This window comes from Zasmidium cellare, assembly GCF_010093935.1.
Source record: "Zasmidium cellare ATCC 36951 unplaced genomic scaffold M409scaffold_29, whole genome shotgun sequence".
NCBI lineage: Eukaryota > Fungi > Ascomycota > Dothideomycetes > Mycosphaerellales > Mycosphaerellaceae > Zasmidium > Zasmidium cellare.
In genome coordinates, this window is record NW_022986973.1 from 245,816 (window position 1) to 268,243 (window position 22,428).

The 22,428-nt window shown below is 54.2% G+C and overlaps 9 protein-coding genes across 9 annotated transcripts; 3 read left to right on the forward strand and 6 right to left on the reverse strand.

The window, feature by feature from the left end:
• Window positions 1–926: 926 nt before the first annotated feature.
• M409DRAFT_57222 (uncharacterized protein) lies at window positions 927–2,945 on the reverse strand (the record flags this gene model as incomplete). Its single annotated transcript, XM_033813560.1, has 3 exons — window positions 927–2,401; window positions 2,465–2,803; window positions 2,855–2,945. The coding sequence occupies 3 exons, from the start codon at window positions 2,943–2,945 to the stop codon at window positions 927–929; spliced, it is 1,905 nt and encodes a 634-aa protein (XP_033664617.1).
• Window positions 2,946–3,674: 729 nt separating this feature from the next.
• Window positions 3,675–8,135, forward strand: M409DRAFT_57223 (uncharacterized protein; the record flags this gene model as incomplete). The annotated part of the gene is made up of 1 exon (XM_033813561.1): window positions 3,675–8,135. One exon carries the CDS (start codon window positions 3,675–3,677, stop codon window positions 8,133–8,135), a length of 4,461 nt encoding a protein of 1,486 aa, XP_033664618.1.
• A 593-nt stretch (window positions 8,136–8,728) lies between these two features.
• On the reverse strand, window positions 8,729–10,852 carry M409DRAFT_68319 (uncharacterized protein; the record flags this gene model as incomplete). The annotated part of the gene is made up of 1 exon (XM_033817782.1): window positions 8,729–10,852. One exon carries the CDS (start codon window positions 10,850–10,852, stop codon window positions 8,729–8,731), a length of 2,124 nt encoding a protein of 707 aa, XP_033664619.1.
• A 418-nt stretch (window positions 10,853–11,270) lies between these two features.
• Window positions 11,271–12,911, reverse strand: M409DRAFT_57225 (uncharacterized protein; the record flags this gene model as incomplete). Its single annotated transcript, XM_033813562.1, has 6 exons — window positions 11,271–11,363; window positions 11,417–11,838; window positions 11,890–12,394; window positions 12,674–12,766; window positions 12,817–12,870; window positions 12,909–12,911. The coding sequence occupies 6 exons, from the start codon at window positions 12,909–12,911 to the stop codon at window positions 11,271–11,273; spliced, it is 1,170 nt and encodes a 389-aa protein (XP_033664620.1).
• A 1,852-nt stretch (window positions 12,912–14,763) lies between these two features.
• On the reverse strand, window positions 14,764–15,483 carry M409DRAFT_57226 (uncharacterized protein; the record flags this gene model as incomplete). Its single annotated transcript, XM_033813563.1, has 1 exon — window positions 14,764–15,483. The coding sequence occupies one exon, from the start codon at window positions 15,481–15,483 to the stop codon at window positions 14,764–14,766; it is 720 nt and encodes a 239-aa protein (XP_033664621.1).
• A 1,333-nt stretch (window positions 15,484–16,816) lies between these two features.
• On the reverse strand, window positions 16,817–17,320 carry M409DRAFT_25918 (uncharacterized protein; the record flags this gene model as incomplete). The annotated part of the gene is made up of 2 exons (XM_033807878.1): window positions 16,817–17,159; window positions 17,214–17,320. 2 exons carry the CDS (start codon window positions 17,318–17,320, stop codon window positions 16,817–16,819), a joined length of 450 nt encoding a protein of 149 aa, XP_033664622.1.
• Window positions 17,321–17,776: 456 nt separating this feature from the next.
• M409DRAFT_25919 (uncharacterized protein) lies at window positions 17,777–18,581 on the forward strand (the record flags this gene model as incomplete). The annotated part of the gene is made up of 3 exons (XM_033807879.1): window positions 17,777–17,963; window positions 18,040–18,453; window positions 18,508–18,581. The coding sequence occupies 3 exons, from the start codon at window positions 17,777–17,779 to the stop codon at window positions 18,579–18,581; spliced, it is 675 nt and encodes a 224-aa protein (XP_033664623.1).
• Window positions 18,582–19,082: 501 nt separating this feature from the next.
• On the forward strand, window positions 19,083–20,100 carry M409DRAFT_68322 (uncharacterized protein; the record flags this gene model as incomplete). Its single annotated transcript, XM_033817783.1, has 2 exons — window positions 19,083–19,150; window positions 19,197–20,100. 2 exons carry the CDS (start codon window positions 19,083–19,085, stop codon window positions 20,098–20,100), a joined length of 972 nt encoding a protein of 323 aa, XP_033664624.1.
• Window positions 20,101–20,725: 625 nt separating this feature from the next.
• Window positions 20,726–21,031, reverse strand: M409DRAFT_68323 (uncharacterized protein; the record flags this gene model as incomplete). The annotated part of the gene is made up of 1 exon (XM_033817784.1): window positions 20,726–21,031. The coding sequence occupies one exon, from the start codon at window positions 21,029–21,031 to the stop codon at window positions 20,726–20,728; it is 306 nt and encodes a 101-aa protein (XP_033664625.1).
• Window positions 21,032–22,428: the final 1,397 nt, after the last annotated feature.

The following is a 22,428-nucleotide window of genomic DNA, read 5'->3' on the forward strand; positions in this document are numbered from 1 at the left end:
CTGTCAAATGATATATCCAGCGCCGTGCGGTGCATGCACCGGGCGGTGCTGACTTACGACCCTCAGCACAGTCCCCTTCACACCCCCTTCATACTTCCCCAATGCATCGACATGCATGCCTCCCAACGTTGCACAGGAAAAGGCCCGACAACGGGTGCTCAAGAACGTGACATCTCCATGGAGGAGGCTGCAAGATCAACCCCCGTCCCCACAAGGCTGCAGCAAGCCGCTGTCAAACCCCTCAGCCACGACGGCGGCCTCAATGCCGTACCGCAACCCTGCTGCTGCACATAAACGAAAGGAGTCTATGGACCGAGGAGAAGAACCAGTCCGTATGTCTTGCTGTCGTATAGGCATGTGCAACGTGTTTTCTGAAGGAACAAGGCAAAAATCGAATGGGTTGACCTTAGTCATATTACGTTTTGGCAGATTCCTGCCTGAAACGGTCGAGCCGAAGGTACAAGGCAAACGATACAGAACAACCAGAAACAAGTTCCGGTTCGAAAACAAGGCGATAACAAGACGGAAGTTGACGGGATTTTGAGGAAGTGCTGTGCTGTGCCACATGCCAAACGAGAGAGGGTGGCGAACAAGAGGAAAGTACGGAAAAGTCTCCTTATCAAACCCTTCGTCAATTTCATGGAGCTACCTATTCTCCATGCGCTCTCCATTCATGTCGTGTCGTGTCTAGCTGCCGTACGCCAGTCATGATCCATGAAAACGCCCTGTCCCAGACCCCTCCTTCCAGTGCTGAAATCGCTCTCGCTCCAAAAGGTCCAAAGCATGATGTGTAGTGGTGTGGTGTGAAAGGGGTAAAATCCTCTTACTGGACTGGCTCCGGTTGCAGCTGTTCTTGCGGGTATAAGGTGCAGAAGGTGCAATGGGGATGTGTTGGATGTGTTGATGGCGATGCTGATTCAGTGAACTCAGCCGAGATAATCGATTACCCACTGCGCGGCCGGGCTGCTGAGGAATGCGCATGTGGCAGCTGCACCAACAACGGCTGCGCCAGTGTACTTGGCGAAGCTGGTAGTGAGCTGATTGACAGTACCATGACGACGAGTGCGGCGGCGCTTGATGCGTGGGGTCGCTGTAGCCGTGACCACTTCAGCCGTCTGCTGAACTGCTAGTGGTGCCGACGACTCGTTCTTCTCCTCCGATGCCTCCATCTCGCTGGCCTTGCGCTTGTTGCCAGTTGGCGAGACGACCTTCTGAGACTCGTCACCAGTAACAGCTGCATCTTGGTTCACGCCGTCGATGATGCTGGGGATTGAGATTTTGCCAGTGCTAGCGGTGATGGTCGTGTCGTTGGCCACGGGGGAGATCTGTGGCTGAATTGGTGCAACTTGAGGCGCATAGGTGGGTTGCGGCATAGGGTCGAGTGGCTGCTGCAGAGCATTGAAGAAAGCGCTGGTATTGGTGTATGGCTCAAGCAGTGAGGCGAATGGTTGCGGGTTGAGGTAGTTGTCGAAAACGGATGGGACCGGCGCAGGTGCAGGCTTCTTCGGGTAGACGTGGAACGCAGGGTGTTGTGGTGGGCGCATATCCCAGCGACTCCTGTAGTACGAGTTAGTAGCCGGGTTCACAAAGTCGGTTCCATGTCCAAAGGGGTCATACGTATAGGTTCGGGCAGGAGGCTTGACGAAAATTGGTGCAGGGTCAGACTTGGGAGCCTCGTTCTCCACTGGTGGCTGTGAATTGCGGACTGGATCATAGCGTGGTTTTGGCTCGGTGAAAGAGTTGTTCACCGTTTGGGCCTGGTTGTTCATGGTGTTGAACTGGTCGATTGGACGCAGCTCGGCGACCTGCTCTTGGATGCTCTCTACCGGCGCAGTGAAGTCATCATCTGGCGCGAAGGTTGGAGCGACGAAACCAGAGTCTTCACCATCCGAAAAGCGGTCGGCGTCGGAGATGTCATCATCTGGGAAGATGTTTTGGTCGTCTTCCTTGTCGTCGAAATCGTCACCCAGGACGACTGACTGGTCTTCAGACGCTTGGACACTACCAAGGTCCACCGACTCATTGTCCGAAGCAACGTAGGCACCCTCGTCGACATCGTCTTCTTCCGCCACGAGAGACTCGTCGTCTTCGTATGTGTCTGGGATGATGTGACGCTGAGCTGGTTGCATAGCGTTCTGGTCTTGCTCGTCTTTAGAAAGGTCGATGACTGGAGCTGGCACAGATTCGGCGATGAAGATGGGTTGGTCCTGCGAACCAAGCTTGATCTTGTTGCTCTCAGGTGTGGTGTGGGCGGACGATGGGTCTCTCGCAATGCTGCGGACGGATTCCACGTCACTCTCGTAGTCAGAGGCCTCGGGCTCGGATGGTGAGGGGACTTGGTAGTGGTTGGTGGAGATGTCGTCGAGTCGTCTGAAGGTGACAGAGATGCCGTCGTGTGTGTCTAGATGTGGAAAGTCAGAACGAGTGTCGAGGGTCGTACAGCCTTCACTGGACGTACACGTACCGTCACCTCGAGTCACTCGCTCGCCCAACTTGATCACGTCACCTGATTTCAAGGTGAAGCTGCGCTGGGCCTCGATGCGTCGGCCATTCACCGTGGTGCCATGAAGGCTGTCGAGGTCCGTGATGGTGACTTGCTCGCTGCGAGGTTGATAGGAGCTGACCCGCAGTTCGGCGTGCTGACGAGAGACGACAGGGCAATCGAACAGGGCGTTGTCGTCGGCGGGCTGGAGGTTCTTGACTTCGGACTTGGAGGCACGACCGATCTGGACGCCTTCACCTGGCTGCAGAGTGATGACGCGGCGGTCCTGGCAGACGTTGGAGGTGAGGGAAATGGCGACGGCTGGAGGGCAGTTAGCTATCGTCGAGGTGCGAGTTGGACGTCAGAGCTCACCATATGGCGAGGCCGACGGACGGGTGGATGGTTGCATGGTGCTGGTGTTGTTGGAGAGACCGAAGGGGCCCAGGTTGAAGAGAGGAGGCATGGCTGCGGTGCTCGAGGCTCAGACTGTGATGTTCCGGTCAGTAAGGGAGCTCGCGAGCAAGCGACGTCAACGGCAGCAGTCGACGGCGGGCGACGACATGCGACGGCGGCGGCGAGGCAGCTGGCGGTGATGGTGAGAGGGAGCGGGCGGGTGGTGCAAGGCGGGTTTGCTGGCGTGTGCGGCGCTGATGTGGCACCAACAGGCGGAGTTGGTGGTGGGTGTCAGTGACTTGTTGAAAAGAGGTGAGGTGACAAGGTGAGTGAGTGGTGATCCAGCAGCAAGCAGCGAGGGGCAGCTCCGGGCTGGCTGGCTCTCCTTGGACGCGCGATTGCGAACCACAGCTCCCTGACAGAGCAGTCTGGCCGGTGTGACAGCTGCCTTGGGGGCTATTTGCAGCTCCTCAGAGGTTCGGTGAGAAGCTCGTCAAAGTATTGATTGATTGAGAGGAGGAGTGACTCTTGCTCGTCGTTGATAGTATCACCAGGCAGATGCGGCACCTGATATGCTGATCCCTGCTTATCGCGGCACGGCCGTCCGTGCTTTCCTAGCGTCCGACCCCGCAAATCACACCTCGTCGCGCGAATTTTAGCAGCGGCAGCATGTGCTTGAATGAATGACTGTGATCAATATTGACTCCAACAACTGAACAGCTCTCACGTGCAACCGCTCTCAGCACTCATACGACGACATGAACACCTCTCGGTAGCAACACGCCCCAGTATCGCCGTCATGGAAGACCACAGCGATACCGCCTCCAACGAGCAGGTCGTCGACCAGGTGCCCAAGCGCATCAAGTCACTGCAGTTTGGCCTGCTCAGTCCCCCCGAAGTCGTCGCTCAGTCAGTTGTCCAAGTCGGCGACCGCAACCTCTACGACATCTCAGATCGACCCGGCGCCCCCCGAACAATCACTGGCCATGGTCCTCTCGACACCCGGCTGGGTACGTCCGCTAAGAACGGAACATGCGAGACATGCGGTTTGGGATTGAAAGATTGCAATGGTCACTTTGGGCATGTGAAGTTGGCACTGCCGTGCTTTCACTATGGATACTTGAAGAAGATTATTGAGGCTTTGAATTGTGTCTGCAAGGACTGCAGTCGGGTCCTGCTGCCAGAGAAAGAGAAGCGAATCTACCTGAAGTCCTTGAGGCGGCCGGGTCTCGATGGCCTGAGAAAAGATGTCATAATCAAGAAGATCTCTGGCGATTGTAGAAAGGTCAAGGTCTGTTCGCATTGCTCGGCATACAATGGCCCCGTCAGAAAGGTGGCTGGCCATCCGATCAAGATGTTTCACAACAAATACGCCGCATACAACAACTCAAATGCAAAGAGCAAGGTCAAGCCAGACGATATGCAGGCATTCGAGAAGACTTTCGAAGAGGCGAAGAAGGCCAATCCAGAGGTCGAGCGTCATATGAAGCGTGCTCTGGACGATCTGACCCCACTGCGAGCGCTCAACATCCTCAAAAAGGTCCCCAACGCAGATGTTGAACTGCTGGGCATGGATCCTCAAGCTGGAGGACGACCTGAGTACATGATTTGGACCCACATACCTGCTCCACCTGTCGCCATTCGACCTTCCGTTGCACAAGAGACTTCAAGCACTGAAGACGACATCACCAACAAGCTGGGCGACATCATTCACATCAACGGCCTAATGGTGGCAGCACTTCAAGCTGGTCAGCCTCTTTCAAAAGTCATGGATATGTGGGAGTTTCTGCAAGTCCAGATCGCCATGTACATTGACGGCAACATACCAGGTCTCGGTAAAGACAGCAGCTACGGCAAGGCGATGCGTGGATTTTGCCAGCGGCTCAAGGGCAAGCAAGGTCGATTCCGTGGTAACCTGTCTGGAAAGCGTGTCGACTTTTCTGGCCGGACCGTCATCTCTCCTGATCCTAACCTGGCCATTGATGAGGTGGCAGTGCCAGCTCGCGTTGCTGTCAACATGACCTACCCTGAGCGCGTCACCAAGCACAACTACGAAAAGCTAAAGGCTTGCATCAGAAGAGGAGATAAGGTCCATCCTGGTGCTAACTTCATCGTCAAGCACCGCGACAAGCGCCGCGTCACCCTACGCATGGTCGGCAGCAGAGGAGACCTGACTAAGGTTGCTGATCAACTCGAGATTGGCGACACTGTAGAACGCCATTTGGAAGATGGAGACATTGTCCTTTTCAACCGGCAGCCGTCACTGCACAAGCTTTCCATCCTATCACATCGAGCAAAGATTCGACCTTGGAGGACATTCCGTTTGAATGAGTGTGTTTGCAATCCTTACAACGCCGATTTCGATGGAGACGAAATGAACCTGCACGTTCCGCAAACAGAAGAAGCTCGAACAGAAGCCACCGAACTTATGGGTGTAAAACACAATCTGGCCACACCCAAGAACGGCACTCCCATCATCGCCGCCATCCAGGATTTCATCACTGGCGCCTACCTCGTCAGCCAGAAAGACCTCTTCCTCAATCGAAGAGAGTTCACTCAGATCGTCAACTTTATGTATGTTGGCATGCAGGTGAAGGATCCATACACCGGCAAGGCGTACGACATTGAGATTCCACCTCCTGCAATCTGGAAGCCTCAACGTCTGTGGACTGGAAAGCAAGTGTGGAACATGTTGATGAAGCCGCACAAAGACTACCCGGTGAATGTGAATCTCGAGGCGAAGCTCAAGTCATTCGCGCCTCCTCGAGAAGGTTTCATCAACGATATGGTCGAAAACGATTCCTACCTCGTCATCAGAAACAGCGAGACCATGTGCGGTGCCTTTGACAAAGCCACCATTGGAGACGGAAAGAAGGACAGCGTGTTTTATGTGATCATGCGAGATTTCGGACCAGACTATGCCGCTGCTGCAATGACAAGACTTGCTAAGCTCAGCGCACGATGGCTAGGTGAACGAGGCTTCTCCATCGGCATCAGCGACGTTTATCCCAGCGACAAGCTAGTGAAGCGGAAACAAGCATTGGTCGATGCGGCATACCAGCAGTGTGACGAGATCATTGACAAGTACAAGAGGGGCAAGCTCGAACGCAGTGCTGGATGTGACGAAGAACAGACCATGGAGATCCTCGTCTCTGGTATTCTCAGCAAGGTTCGACAGCAGTGTGGTGACGCTTGTTTCGCGGAGTTGAGCAAGTACAACGCACCTCTCACCATGGCCAAGTGCGGCTCAAAAGGCTCCAACATCAACGTCTCACAGATGGTTGCAGCCGTCGGTCAGCAGATTATTGGTGGAAAGCGAGTACTGGAAGGTTTCCAAGATCGCACCCTGCCACACTTCCCCAAGGCTAGCCGAGATCCGCTCGCAAAGGGGTTCGTTGCAGACAGCTTCTTCAGCGGCCTGACGCCAACCGAGTTCATCTTCCACGCTATGTCTGGCAGAGAAGGTTTGGTTGATACCGCTGTCAAGACGGCTGAGACTGGTTACATGTCTCGTCGTTTGATGAAGAGCTTGGAAGATCTTAGCGCGCAGTACGACTTGACTGTGCGCAACTCTTCGTCTGGTGTTGTCCAGATGAAGTTTGGAGACGACGGCCTGGATCCTGTTGACATGGAGGGCAGCGCCAAGCCTGTCAACTTCAACCGTACCTGGATGCACGCCATTACCAGTACGTGGGACAATGCCGAGCGCGGACTGACCCAGAAAGAGGTCGAGCTCTACGTGAACGAAACCCTGAACAAGGAGCGAGCGAAATTGAACAGAGTCTCCGAAGACAACCAACCGCTCGAATATGACGATCAAAGTGTCAAGTCCACAGATCAACTGGAGTACAGCAGACAGTTCTTAGACGACGTAACAAAGCACATCTTTGACCAGGTCAAGAAGATGGTCAGCACGCAGAAACGCCTGCCAGGAACTGAGAACACGTTCAAGCTATCGCAGTCCGCCCTGGAGCGCTTCCTTCAGCTGTGTCTGCGGAAGTTTGAGAAGTCGAAGGTGGAAGCTGGCCACGCTGTCGGCGCCGTTGGCGCGCAGTCCATCGGAGAGCCCGGTACCCAGATGACTTTGAAGACTTTCCATTTTGCTGGTGTCGCTGGTATGTCGATCACACAGGGTGTGCCACGTATCAAGGAAATCATAAACGCAAGCAAAGTCATCAGTACGCCAGTCATCACCTGCGCTCTCGACTCACCATACGAAGACATGGCGGGACGATTCGCCAAGGCTTTGATTGAGAAGACGTACTTGGGCGATATCGTCGATTACGTCGAAGATGTATGGCACTCCCATGGCTGCTACATCAACATGCGAGTCAACTGGCAACAGATTGAGAACCTCGGTTTGCGCATCAATATGTGGCAGATCACCGAAGCCATCGACAGGACCAAAGGCTTCAAGGCGATGGGTGTGACCGCTCGAGCCTCACCCAGCGGGCAGCATATCCGGGTACTGCTTAACGTGCCTGAGAAAGATTCAAAAGCCAGACGGAGCGCCACGGCGAAGAACCGCAATTCCAGCAACGACGACTCTGAAGTCTTATTCGTACAACTGCACACCCTCAAGCGCAGACTGCCCGAGGTCGTGGTGAAAGGGTACCCAGACGCACAACGAGCCATCATCAAGAAGGACGACAAGTCCGACCACACCGGCAGAGAACCAATCTCTGTCCTCGTCGAAGGCTATGGCCTCAAAGCCTGCATGACGACCGAAGGTGTCGACGGCTACAAGACTAAATCCAACAACGTCATGGAAGCTCGCGACGTTCTCGGTATCGAAGCCGCTCGCAAGACCATCATCGACGAAATCTCCTCCGTCATGGGTGGTATGGACATCGATCCACGACACATGCAACTTCTAGCGGACGTCATGACCTACAAAGGCGAAGTCCTCGGCATCACTCGATTCGGCCTGGCGAAGATGCGAGATTCCGTGCTCCAACTCGCCTCCTTCGAAAAGACCCCCGACCATCTCTTCGAAGCCGCCGCCAAAATGAAGAAAGACGACATCGAAGGCGTGTCGGAGTGTATCATCATGGGCCAGAGCATGAGCGTCGGCACAGGCGCCATGAAGGTCGTCCGACCCCTGAACCTAAACGGCGTCGAGAACGTCTCGGATAGGATGGACTTCCAGATCGCGTCGAGGGGTGCGGTGGGGAGGAAGAGGGACAGGCTGAGGACGAGACGGGGGGAGTTCGGAGTGGGCATGGTTAATGGGCATGCTGTTGCAGCAGCTGCTGCTTGAGATGGAACATGGTATTGTGGAAAAGATGAGATGAGATGGGAGGTGGTTGTGTTGTGTAGCATAGCGGAAACGGCGGATTGCGTCTACAAGATACCCCATGGGGAATGCAATTCTCCTTTTTGACGTGATCGCTTTCATGCCATTTCCACTCCTGTCATGTGCCTCGCCCTCCACCCATCTACCCATCCATCCGTCCCAAAAAGGCATCTCTCACGAGCTGGAGTCTCCTTCCTTTGACTCATGCATGCGAGCAAGGACACCGAAATGAGTCTTCATACACCCCACCTAATCCTCTCTCTCTCAGGGAAGTAGCTCAACCTCCAATCAAAGCGAAATCAGAAGATTTATGGTGGCTAGCACACCACCACCCGTCCACCTCCCGGGATGTGATGGGGCTTCCCTTTTTGTGACAATTTCGAGAAAAGGTGGAAGCCCGCGCTGAGCGTGCCATGCTTAGGTAGTCTCTTCGAATCGAGGAGTCTTACCAGACCTGCATGCTTCGCATATCGTCTTCTCCCCTTTTTGTCTTCGCCGTGAGTTCGACCCCCGCCCGGTATCCAAACACATTCCCATCAACTCAACCCCCAAAACCTTCAACGCCTCAGCCTCATCCACTCAATCCAAACACCCAAATCTCCACAGCTCTCCAGGGCCCTCGCAATCTTCTTCGCTTTCTCGCTCGGTGATCCGTCTGGGTTGTGGGCTTCGTTGATCTCGTCCATCCCTTCGAAGCTCGTCACGGCTAGACTGGCGTTCGGCATGATCTGGAAGATAGTGTTACCAATCTTCGGGGACGTCGACTCCGGGAAGGTGACGGAGAGGGTGGGTTGTGGGAGGACGGACAGGCCGATGTTTACCGTCAGCTTGTCGTGTGTGGGGTCGTTTGTGTCGTCCAGGTCCATGCTGTCGGACTGTAGGTCGTTCGCATGGCCATTGGTAAGTTTCCCGTTGACACCATTGGTTGCTACTTGAGGTTTGGGTGTGTTGTCCTGCTTGTCGCCAAAGCAGCTGTGTATCAGAGATCCCCCCTGAGCCCACTGTCGCAAGACAGGCAACAGACTGATGAGTTGCCTGGGATGCGAGAAATACAACTTCTCAAGCTTATAGCCATGGTCGGGCTTCGAGACATCGAGAATGTAATGATGGAGCACATCCTTCTCTTGACCATCCTGTAACGCCAGCACGCTCTGCTCAGCTTCTATGGGCTCAGAGGGTACTGTCACAGAGCCCGTCTCTACGTTCAATGAAGCATCGTAGAAGTCTGGAATCTGGCCAATGGGCGGGAGGTCGATACCAGCTTCGGACAGGACGTTGACCATATTCCAAGGCAACACGACTGGTGGGTCTAGATTCGCAACAAATCTGAGGTCTGGTACCTGTTGGGTGCCGTCCACAGCCATGACATTGCCTCGTCCATCGCTTTCGGTCACATACGTTGGCGGTGGATCTTGCCAGGGAAGACTCTCGCCGGACTCTGGATCAGGGATATCAAAGGTCTCTGGAAGCCAAGCCTCGGATATCCGCAGCGCAGTGTGCATAGGCGCAGGCCAACTCTCCACTTCGATCTGGAGGCTGTGAACGTCTGACTGAGTGTCGGCGGTTAACTGAGAGTTCTCGACACCGTCGACTTCCATCTTGGACTCATGGTGCCCACTTGAGGATGAGTTCGCTGCTGCCCAGTATTCCAACGCCAGGCCCACTCGATCTCGCGCATGAATCGTCGGCTTCCCACTTCTCTTGCGCAGGACCTCATCGTGTGCCTTCCCATCCACATTATCGACATCACTCCCCAGTCGTGCCTTGACCGCCTCGATCTCCAGCTCGTTCAGCTTCTTCAAGTTCTTGTAGAGACCATAGATAGCATTGAAGCAATTAACCTTGCCAGTCTTGCAGAGGATGTCAAGGCGTGATAGTCGATTCAAGTTCCTCGCGAAGCGGTCCAGGTTCGAGTGCAGCTGGATCCCGTCTGACACTTTGAGATCGTTGAGCAGAACCTCGGACGCTGGTGTTGCAAACTCCCCAAGATCCGCACCTTCACTGGAGATGATGACGTCCACCTTCTGTGCCACTTGTTGCTTCAGACTGAGATCAATCATGAATTGAGTACCGGCGAGGCCAATCGGGCGATTCCCCACCTTATGAGGCCTCTCTTCCGATTCCCCATCCAAGTCGATATCAAGTCCCAGTCTCCGCCCAATGCGTCTGATGCCCTGCTCGCTGACTCTTCCCTTTCTCTTCCCGATGTTCTTCAACACCCGCCTCATCTTATCCCTTCGCTCCTCGTCCTCATTCTTCTTCCCACTCCTCGAGCTCAACCCCAGATCGCTCATGGTAGGCATCATCGCCGCGCCGCCTGCCAGAAGATTACTCAGTTGGCCAGGCGTAGTCGACCCGAGATCCACGCCGAGTCCAGCGAGAGCGCTCGGCGTGCCGAAGCTCGCATTGTGTGCGCCTGGTGAGGAGCTCATGCCGGTCTGGCTCAGATTGGGTACCATGGGTGTGCTGCCGAGCGTCTTGCTGCCAGTCGAGCTGGCAGTGGGGTGGTTGACCGGTGTCTTTCCTGCATGGTCTTTGCGCGTCGCTGCAGGCGATGGCACGCTACGAGGAGCGGGGGATGCGAGGCCCAGGTGTGAAGGTGTGGTGACATGGCCGGTAGCTTTCTTCGAGGCGGAACCAGGTTGCTGCGGCGTTTGATTTGACGCTGTCGGAGTCGACATGGTAGTGATGCGATCGAGATTTTCAAGCCGTTACATACGGGCGGTGTTTTGTTTAGAAAGTGTCAAAGAGAAGAAGCTCGGGTTCGAAATGCGGAATGCTTCACGTCAATCACGCGGATGCACGTGCGTTCGAGTGGAATCGCCCCACATGCAAGATCATAACAGGAAGTTGAATTGAGTTTGAAAGGTGAATAATCAGACTGAACTTCGAACTGATTGATTGATTCGTCATGCGAGCAATCTAGCTAGGGACAGCAGAAACAGGGAGCACAATCATGAGCCTCAATTCGCATCACGCCATGCTGCCGCGCTCCACATCTGCTGAGGGAACCAAGATACAAACATCTCTGCTTGCGAAGGGGTATTATCATCTTTTTGGCGTTTATAGTGTTGGTGTGTTCAGACGTGCAGAGCCACTCTATGGCTTCGCGACGGGGACGACCATCTCGAGCTCTTGTTGCTGTTGTTGCGAACTCGAGAAGACGTCGGCGCCCTCGACCTTACCGCAGATCTGGAAAATATATCAGCATTTGTCCAACTTCTCTACGCTGTGTTTGTACTCACCGTCTCCACAATCATACCAGTAATCTGGTATGGATCCGCGTTCGACGCAGGTCGGCGATCCTCGAAGTAGCCGAAGCCCTTCTCTGCGACATCGCGGTTGACACGCACAGACGAGCCACGGTTGGCAATGCCCCAGGTGAACTTGTCGTATGATGCGGTCTCGTGTGCACCAGTCATACGAGCCTCATTGCCCTCTCCGTAAACCTTCATGTGCTCCTTGTGGCGGCCGGCAAGCGACTCCATGGCCTTCTCAATGTGCTTCATGCCACCCTTCTCACGCATCTCCTTTGTGCTGACGTTGGTGTGCAGACCGGCACCGTTCCAGTCACCGGGGATTGGCTTGGGGTTGAAGGTGATCTTGGCGCCGAATTCTTCAGCGACACGGTGGAGGAGGAATCGGGACATCCAGAGCTGGTCGCCAACTGTGATCTTATTAGCTTGGAACCTGTAGTACTCTTTTGAGATTCACTTACGGGTGATGCCTTCGCATGGTCCGACCTGGTACTCCCACTGGGCTGGCATGACCTCGGCGTTGGTACCCGAGATGTTGATGTTGGCATACATGCAGGCCTTGTAGTGAGCCTCGACGATATCTCTGCAGAAAACCTTGCCAGCACCGACACCGCAGTAGTATGGGCCCTGAGGAGCTGGGAAGCCGTTCTTGGGCCAGCCGTATGGCCAGCCGGTGGTGTCGAGAAGGGTGTACTCTTGCTCAAGACCGAACCAGAACTCGTGCTTGGCGTGCTTCTCCATGACGACTGCGGCATCGTGACGGAAGTTGTATGCGTTTGGCTTGCCATCGGACATGTAGGTCTCGCACATCACGAGGATGTTGTCGCCGAGGCGGAAGGGGTCTGGGTACATGGAAACGGGTCGGAGGAAGACATCTGAGTTGTCGCCAGGTGCCTGGCCTGTTGAAGAGCCGTCGAAGTTCCATTCTGGAAGCTCGCTGACGCTCTCTGGTTTCTTGGGGAGGGTCTGCGAGATGTCTTGTCAGTATTCAGTCTAACTCCCACTCTCTCCAACGCTTCAATGCTTCGTTCTCGCCGCTGGGCCCTGCCATGACCTCGGCCAAGCAAGTTGTGTGTGCAGCGCTTCTAGCGCACCGATTCACGCCGAACGCGGCAATCGTCAAGCCACTGGTACCCTAGCGCTGGATTTTCTGGTCGACAAGGCCATGAAGTTTGACTCACAGCATTGAAGCCGTAATGTCCCGCAATTGCCTCAAGAGCGATTCACGGACGAGAGGATGCTTACCTTGCACTTGGAGCGGACACCGTTGGAGGCATCAATCCAGACGTACTCGGCGATCACCGAGCCTCGCTGTGGGAGCTTGAGGTATTTCTCGAGCTGTTCTCTGTCAGTGAATGGTCGCCACTTGCAAGAGAGTGAAGACTCACGTTGGCAGTATTCGAAAGGTAGACGGGGTCGGCCTGAGAGTTCTTGTTAGCTAGCTGTTCGAGTCACCAGCAGCTTTTCGTGAATAGCTAACCATTTTGAAGGATGTGAGCAGTTTCAGTGCTGAGTGAGGTCAGGAATGGTAGGATTGGAGGTCGATACGACACAGACACAGCTGTAGAAAAGGCGAATGGGTGCGATTGAGCGGTGGAGAGTGAGTAGTAGTGAGTAGGGCGGAGTGGATGAGTGGGCGGCGCTCGCGTGTCTTTTGAAGCAACAGTTCTGCCGCAGGGGTCTCGGCTGCTGTGGCTGATGTTCCGAGGCGGCGAGCGCAGAGATAGAAGAAACACACCACTCTCGACGTCAATTGCCGCGCGTAGCGTTGCCGCACGAACAACTGGTTTGCTGCGAGGCGCCGAAGTACGTGGGAGGAGCTGTTGAAACGACGGGCAAAAGGATGGTCTAGTCGTTGCGATAGAGGGAGATCGCCCGTCACTGTGCAGCAACAGCAAAAAGACTGCTGCTGGTTTTGCTTCTTTCAAAGGTCACTTTGTTGTCTGAGAGTCTGCAGGGTCCGGGCGAGGGGGATGGATGCGAGCGAGATGAGCTGTTGCTTCCTTTGACCGGAGCGAGAGCCTCTTTGTTGTCTGATGACAGCCTGCTATTCATGGAGTGCCTCAACTCTGGGCGGGCGATATCAGCAGGACTAGCTCGGGCTGGCTCTTATCACGAACACATGTTCGCGTGCCCCGAGTAAGACTTTCATGTTGATGGCAATTGGGTGCACCTCGTCTTCGCTATAGCCATCTCTGTTCTAGCCAGACCGCAGACCCTTCTGCCACACGTTGACCCACGTCATCCCAGCACTTCTTCCACACCACCACCACCACCGTTTCGATAAGGACCCGCGCCCAAACGGCGGGGCAACAAGCCTCACATCCATCTCTGCAAGGAACCGATTCACACTTTTTTCCCCAAACTCAATCACCATAATAATAAGTCCTCCTGGCCGCGCCGCCTCCTGACAACAACCCTTTCAACGCAGTTGTCTCACAGCATCAGCTCTCACGCGACACACGCGTATCTCACAGCCATCCATCCATCGTGTCGCGGGATAATGCTCGCATCCCCCAAGTTTCTGTACGCCACAAGTCTGTCCGTCATCCCTGCCACCGCCTGCAGCAGCGTTGCGCCAAGCTCGATTCCTTATCTGCAGCCAATGGGAACCTCCCAAATACTCTGACAACGGCGGAGGATCGAGTAAGAACAAAGCGCACCGGGTGGCGGTGCTGCTTACTCCCACATCTGTTTTCGTCGTTGGCCTATCTGTCTTCGCCGTGGGCCAACCAGTTGGCCGAATGGATGCGATACCAAGACCCGGACAGCTACAAGAATACCTACATTGCCTCGTTACCCTGCTCACTCCGAGGTTTCCCTTGGTACTCCCTCAGCGGAACAGCCTCAACAAAGGGCGTCTGCGGTATTTTGGATATTTCTCTCGTAACACGATCGCATTGCCACCCGGGAAAGCATCGTACCGCGCGAGCCATTTTCCTTTGGACGTCAGGTCGGCATCAGCGTACGCATTCGATGGGTCGGCAGCCGAAGACGTGCCTGAATTGGAAGCACGATCCGGGGCGCGAGGCTGTAGACGAGAGGCATTATTGAGATGCCTCAACCGCCAATATGCGATGCTACCTCGTGATGAGGGACTTCAATGGAGCTGACAAGAGATGGTGAAGGCTTAGGCTTACATTCTGCTCGCCATACCCAGGATCAAAGACTGCTCTCAGACGGCTGGGACATACTGTTTCGTCTTGCCTAGGGAGGTTGGAGACGTTTTGGCAAGAGCCAGTGGAAATCAGAGACAAGTTCTCTCATGGAATATTGAAACGCTCGACCTTTGAATGGCATAGCACCCAGCTGATCCCACCAGCCGACAGGCGCTTTTACCGACTCTTCTGCGCCTCATACATCCTCAACATCGCCTTCTGCCGCTCCTGCACGAAGTCGTTCAGTGGCATTCCAAACGCCGCACCAGTGCCCTTGAACTCCGGCTGATGCTTGTCATCGTGCAACTCCGTCTGCACAGCCGGCGGCAACAACTCCACAATCCTGACATTCGACTCAATCTCCTTCATCTGCAACCGCAGCGCGAGGACCATGTGGTGCAGCGCCGCTTTGCTGGCGCAGTAGTTGGGGCAGTACGAGTTGGGCACGAGGGCCAGGCCGGAGGAGACGTAGATCAGCGAGGTAGGTCTCGGTGCTTGTCTCTGGAGGAAGGGGAGGAAGGCTTTCGTGAAGTACATGTACGACGTATAATTCGTCGTGAATTCCTTCTCCATCAGATCCAGATCTACCTTCTCCGGCTCCTGCCATTTCAGATGGCGCTGGATGCCCGCGTTGAGGAACACGCAGTCGAGATCCGGGTGTATGGACGTGATTTCGCTCGCGAAGGTGGGGATTCCTTTGAGGTCTGTGATGTCGAAGACGGCCGTGTCGACTTTGCCTTCTTCTTTGCCATATTCTTGTGCGAAGGCCTCGAGGTTCTGTTTTCGTCGGCCAACGACGATGACGGAGCTGCCTTCGTTGAGGAATTTCTCCGCCATGGCTTTGCCTATACCGCTCGTGCCTCCTAGGACGAGGACCTTTTTGTATTGGAAGGGCATTTTGGTGGTGGTGTGTCAATCGGCCACAAATGGATTGGTCGATCGTCCTGTCAAGCGAGGTCGAAGCAAAAGAAGCGGTTCAATCTTGCCCAATGCCTCCACAAAAACAACGATGCCGATACCTAGTGACGCTTATATATGGACATTATGGGATCCTCGTTTTCCCGTTTCAGAACCCCATCGCCACGTGCGGGTTTTCGCTTTCGTTCGGGGTGATGTCACACAGGCTGAATTGCCCGGCCTTAAGCGTTCTCCGTTCCAGGCGCGTTGCTGCTATAGCTCAATGCGGGTACTGCGGTGCCTACTTCGTGTATATGTAAGAGTCGCGAGTGCATGCGTAGCGATGTGCCGAAAGATGCACCTACGGGCCGAATCATGTTTGTGGGCGAAGGAGGAGCGTCCATATGGTCGCTTTGTAGGGAAATGATAGCCCTGCGTAGCAAGGTGGTGTTGTCAAGTTGAGATTCTCAACAACAGCTGCATGGAGCAAGTATGGAAGTAGACTGGAACGACAAGGCTTTCCATCCTGGACCATGGCGTCCAGAGAGTTCCGGACTTTGCAAATGTACGATTGTCCGGATCTTATTCCGGCCTTAAGAAAGAGATGTTGAACCCAACTAGCAGTCAGAAAAGGCTCCCTTCGTAGACTTATGACAGTAGAACATTCTTGTTCGTCACGTCCATCATCGTGGTTTGGGTCAAAGCGGAACGCATGGGGCAGTCCTTTCCCTAGTCTTCCAAGGTGACCGCGCTCTGCGCCGTATTCCAGATGGCAGAGGTAGCTCACTGGTGATGGTCATGACGTTCAATTTAAAGCAAAACAAGATAATCAGCTCCTTTTGGGATAGCACAGATGTTCTTTATGTGGCCGAGTTCAGAGCCAGCGTTACTCGATTGCTCCCGGGTTGGGAGACGGACGCCAACCCGAGCACTGCCTGATCTTCTGTCGTCGCCGGGTGCTCGACTTCAGCGGGAGCAATGGAGCTGGTGAAGGCATTGGAACACTACTCCACCGTCCGTTCGCGATCCTCCGTTCGCGAGGCCTCAGTCGGCTTAAATCGAGTCGAAGCGCTTGATGCGTCAATCAATGTTGCATTCTTAACCAGCCTTGTCCTGTGGTGCGTCGAAAATGCAAGGTCTGCTATTCCTGCTCCCCGGCTCAAGGCAGCCGTGAACCGTTTTCAATATGGCTGGAATTCCCGCTTCGTTGCGTGACAGACGAGTTTCGAGCATTCCACGCTCTCATCGTGATGCGACACGACGGTTCCGTCGAGCTCGCGTTCCTCTGGTTAATACAGACGCAAATAGGCTCAACTCTCCATCGTAGCATGGTTCAGTCTGTTGGAAGCGTACTTTGGTAGCTGCGCACCGCTGAGCTGTAGTCGTCGAGCTTGATCGCACCAGCAGTCCACATCATGAGGGCGTCGACCACGGTAGGTTTCAGTCGAGTGCTTCGTCGCCTCTGTTTTCCAGACTTGGATAGCGGAGCATCTGTAGGAGAATCCGGCTTTCTCACGTATCCAACAATGTTCAACCAAGCACCGACTTGGAGCAGCTCGTGGTTGACTGATGGTAGTATTTCCTCGACGTTCACGTGAACTTGCTTCGCCGTCTTTGAGATGACATGAGTGCCGCTCAGCAAGAGAGTCGCGCTCTCGCCTTGATACGCCTGAACACTTTCGTGAATTGTAAGTCACTCCTGTAAGCTGCTCGGAGATGACTGCACTGACCAGCCCAGAAAGCGAATCTTGGTGCCTTGTTCTTGCTGTTGCACCTGGTCGAATTGCACAAGTCGCGTTGGCACTGGCCGCCAGTTGTCTTGATCATTCAGCGACATCGTGCTGCCTATATGCTGAGATCAGGCTTTGAGGATGCCTTGCAGATGCACGGAACGTGAAGAGCAGTCGTGAAGGACGCGAGGTAAATAGATCGGCGCTACACTTTCCCAAAGTAGACTACTGGAGGGGCCGACCCGCTCGACGTCACACCTTTCAAAGACATGTGCTCGCGAGACACACTCAGGCAGCAGACACAATCCTCATACTCAACGAACCTACCACCGCCACCTGCTTCCTGACTCTCCAAGCGTCCAAACCTGTGAATCTGTCGACACCCACCCCACCGCGTCCTCCGCTCCGACACCTACTCCCGTGATAGATTCTGCGGCGTTCTAGACGACGATTCCCCATACCCCGGCCCTCACCAGAGACTGCTATCTCTGCAGTCACGCAAAAGCCATCGTCCACTTCCACGGCATTCAGATCCACAGAAGCGAGTACACTCGGAAGCAAACATGTCTGGCTGGGGCTGGGGCAACCTTTTCGGCGGTACCGCCACCGCGAAGAAGGATGCGCCCAAGAACGCCATCTTACGCTTGAGGAGTACCTTGGAAATGCTGTCGAAGAGAGAGAAGCACCTTCAGAATCAGATGGACGAGCAAGACGCGATAGCGAGGAAGAATGTGAGCGCGAATAAAGCCAGTAAGTGTCACACGATCAGGCCAGGCTATAGAATGGCCGAGATAAGAGTGTGGAAGCTGATAGTCCTGCTTTTCAGTTGCCAAAGCTGCACTTCGAAGGAAGAAGGCGTTCGAACATCAGCTAGAGCAGACCAGTGCCCAAATGATGACAGTAGAGCGAGAGATCTCATCGATCGAGACGGCGAACATCAACAAGGAGACACTCGACGCCATGAAGGGCGCGCAGCAAGCCATGAAGAAGATCCACGGCGACCTATCAATTGAGAAGGTCGATCAAACTATGGAAGATCTCAGGGAGCAACATGCGATCGGGGAGGAGATTGCGGATGCGCTTACACAGGGCAATTCCATGCAAGGCGTAGACGAGGACGAGCTAGACGAAGAGCTTGCAGAGCTCCAACAAGAGGAGCTGGACAACAAAATGCTCAAGACTGGAACAGTGCCAGTATCCGACCAGATACAGCGACTACCGAACCAGCCGGTGGGAGAGCGTAAGTGGAGATCTACAGAAGACTTCTACCACGCAGATACTGACCTGGACACAGCACAAAGCAAACATGCAGTCGAAGACGACGAGGAAGAAGAGTTACGGAAGCTGCAAGCCGAAATGGCCATGTAACGAGCCCATGCTTCGGGGAAGGCGTTATCTGGCGTATGCTGCATCTTGATTTTGATATGGCGGGAGACCACACTAGAACCGTGTCTCTGTTGATTAGCCTTTCAGCGTACAGTATCTCAAGACCTCAATGAACGACCATGCTCACATACTTATGCACAAGCTTGTCAGTTGGTTCATGATGTGGGTGACCGTGAGTGTAATGAGTGAGTGCGAGGTCATAACGGGCCAACAAATTCACCAGAAACCTCCCAGCAATCGTTTCCAAATTCATCTGGAGCTATAGCTGACGACCAGAATACCTGACATACCGGTAGGAACATAGCTAAGCAATGATTAATCAAATATAAACTAAATCCATCAAAGTTTGCATTGCTGATGAACGCCTAGCTCAACAAGTCCTTCCCTGCCCTGTGACGATGTTCAACATCACAACAACTTCACATTTTCTTCACTTCAAGCCAACACTTGCTCATACTTCTCTGTACCCCAAAAGCTTTGATAATGGATATCTCGCCGCCTGTACGAAAGCTGATAATGGTCGGCGCTTGCTACGTTGACACCATCCTGAGGTCGTTCCATCAACTCCTTTATCGAAACATCACTAACAACAGTCAGTGTCCCACAATTTCCACAAGAAGACCACAAACTACGCGCGAGATCCTTAGACCGAAGACGTGGCGGAAACGTGGCGAACAGCCTCGAAGTTCTCCAACAACTCCAACCCGCCGAAGGCAGGGAATATGAACTGCTACTCCTGTGCGTTTTACCCGCGAAGACATCTCCTGGGACGAAATTTGTAAGGAACTCCCTGGCAGAGAAAGTGAGCACGCAGCACTGCGTCTACCGCGAGGACCACACGGAGCCGGCTTCGAGCTACATCATCAAAGCGGATGCGACGGGATCCCGGACGATTGTCAACTACAACGAACTGCCCGAGATGAGGGTCGAGGAATTCCAGGAGAGAGTCACGAGCATATCCCGTCAAGGGGGAGGAAGAATGTGGTTCCACTTCGAAGGCCGCGAAGTCGAGACTTCCGTGGCGTGTATGCGATGGCTGAAAGAGCGGTATCCGAACGTATTGCTCAGTGCGGAAGTCGAGAAGCCGAATCGGGAGGGTCTGGAACTGATTTCTGCGGAAGCGGATGTGGTGTTCTTCTCCAAGTCGTGGGCGGAGACGAAAGGCTATCAGGCGGCTGAAGAACTACTCCGGTCACAGGCTCCGGCTCTTCCAAAGGCTAGTCTTTTGTTCTGTACGTGGGGTGCTGATGGAGCTGCTGTGCTCAGGCTGAGAGATGGCCACTGTGTTACTGGGAAGGCTAAACTGCTTGAAGGGTTTAGAGTCGTGGACAGTGTTGGAGCGGGAGACACTTTCATTGCTGGAGCTTTGTATGCTCTTCTGAATCAGCTAGACCTTGGAGGAGGGTTAGCTGAGTCTGCTCTCGCGGCTGGCAATCACCTTGCGGTGCAGAAGGTCATGCAAGAGGGGTTTGGTGGCTTGAGTCTGGAAGGATTGGGGTGAGCACAAGCCATCAGTCCGTATCATCAGGACCCTGCGACAACTGGAATTTGGCAAACAGTGTCTGTGCGATGCTCATCTCGACATATGAAGGATCGATCAGCCCAAGGCAACGAAGTTCCAGTGTTGAAAAAGTATACTCGTGCACGGCTCGTAAGCAATGACGAGACACTGGATGGCTTGCGGAACGTAGGGGAACTCGGAGCGAATGGAAGTACATTGAAGGACCTCGCGTTATCCTTGTTGAAGTCGAAAGGGGTTCGTGCCTATGCTAGGGGAAAAAGGGGAAAGTGGCAGACATTGGACTTCGACTTGATTAGAACGAGGCATGAGCTGTCAAATGATATCGGCTACAATGCTTTTGAGCACAGCTAAAGCGGCTCTCGATACTAGAAACTCAGTCTTGATCGATGCGATGCACGTCAAGAGCAAACTCAGCGCTTGCTCAAACTTCGTCCCACATGCCCACTCATTCCGGCATTGCCTTCGGTCATATCTTAAGTCTTTAAACATCCCATCCTATGCGATATAAGACCCCAACAAAGTGCTTCAGCAGTTCCTGAAATATTCATGCGTTGATCCCCCAAACGTTTGAACCGCTGCAGGTTTTGCCTGCTCTCCCATCATCTCACCGCCCCCTCAAATACCACCAACTCCCACCCCTATACCGATCCCAAAAAGCGGGCCTCTCCCCAACCCTCACCATCGCCGCCAGTCTCTCCCTGTAATGTCTGCAATCCCGGCAATCATAAGTTCTGTAGACGCTCTTGTTGTGGTGGCAATTTGAGTAGTCGAAAGGCGCGTAGCCTTTGTGAGAGTCGGAGAAATAGTTTGTGTCGTTGATGCGCATGAGCTGGGTGTAGACGCAACGGCATTCGCGGCCTTGGATGCGGCGGGTGTGGCCGCAGGTGTAGTGGTATGTCGTGAGGGGCATGTATTGGTCGTGGTCTCGTTCGACGGGTGGCTGGCTGGATTGTATTTGGTTCTCTAGTCGGTGTGAAAGTTGAAGTTATTCAGCTGGTCAGTGGCTGATTGTTGTCGAAAAGTCTCGCCCGTCGCAAGTTGTAATGAGTGAAGGCTCGTAGTCGGCAGTCCAGCAGCTAATCAGCATAGCAGAGCCATTTTGAAGATAGCTACAACATTCTAGCGTGTTTGGCAGGATAGAAGCCCAATGCAAGACGTCAAAGGCGGCAGGAGGACGATGCGCATCAGCAAAAGGGCGTCAAAGATTGCAGGTGCGCGAGTCCCCAGTGTTTGCAAGAAGGAAAACTCGCTGGAACGTGGCTTTGTTGTACAGGCGAGCAATTGGATCTGGTCAGCTTGAGGCGAGAAGCAATCGTTTGCGCACGAGACGACTCATTGTGGAGTCCACATAATATAGCGACAGTGAGTTGAGGGTGCGGAGTCAGGTCCAACGTGCTGGGGCGCGCACGAGTGCATGGCCACCAATGCGAACTGGAGTGAGGTTGGACCAGTCACGAAACGGCCACGGGCGTTCGAGCCGTGGAATCGGGATACTGCGGCGAAGGGCTGCATCTACTGAAATCACCGATTTAGATATGCCATAGAGTCGCTCGATCTGGCTCCACGCTTTGGATGGGCACCAACCGTGGCCATGAGTCGCTTTCCGAGCGATACTAAGCTGCGTTCTTGCAACTCTGCCCGCTTGCGTGCTCATTCAGGAGTTCGCGCACCGTAGGGGAATATCACTGAGGACAGGCAATGCGCCGAGTGATCACCGGCGACCATAGCAGATCTCACGACCGTCGTGACACCGCACACATCGTCAGCCTCACAGGGTGCTCAACCAGGTGGCCCTCGTTGCACTGCGGGATAGCTTACACTATGTCGGGCCTTGCAAGATGGCCTATTGTGAAGAGGATGTCGCACCTTGCGTGCTTTGTGCGCTCTGCTTGTCAAGTCAAGCACATCGAAGAGCTATGCCAAGCTTGTAGTGAGACAGAGCCATTTGCTTCTGGCTAGATCGAGTCCCGAACTCGTTCTGAGCCTGTCGGTACTTGCACAGTACGCACGGGAGGGACGGAGGCGTGGAGCGGACGGAGTAGGCAACTAGAGGACATCCATTCGCTCGTCTCGACTACGCGCGCGCCGGCTCGGGTTCAAATGGGTTTCGAGCGAGCGTAGGGCTGGAACGATCCGGTCTGGCAGTTGCTGGTGCTGGATGATTATGACAACTTGCGCATTACGATCGATACGGTGCTGGGCGCCTTTTTGCATGTGGTGGTGTACGATCGTTCGACCAAAGGATGACCTGGGAGGGACGAGAGAAGATGTGTCAAGAAACGACTGCTGACCTCGGCAGACACAGCC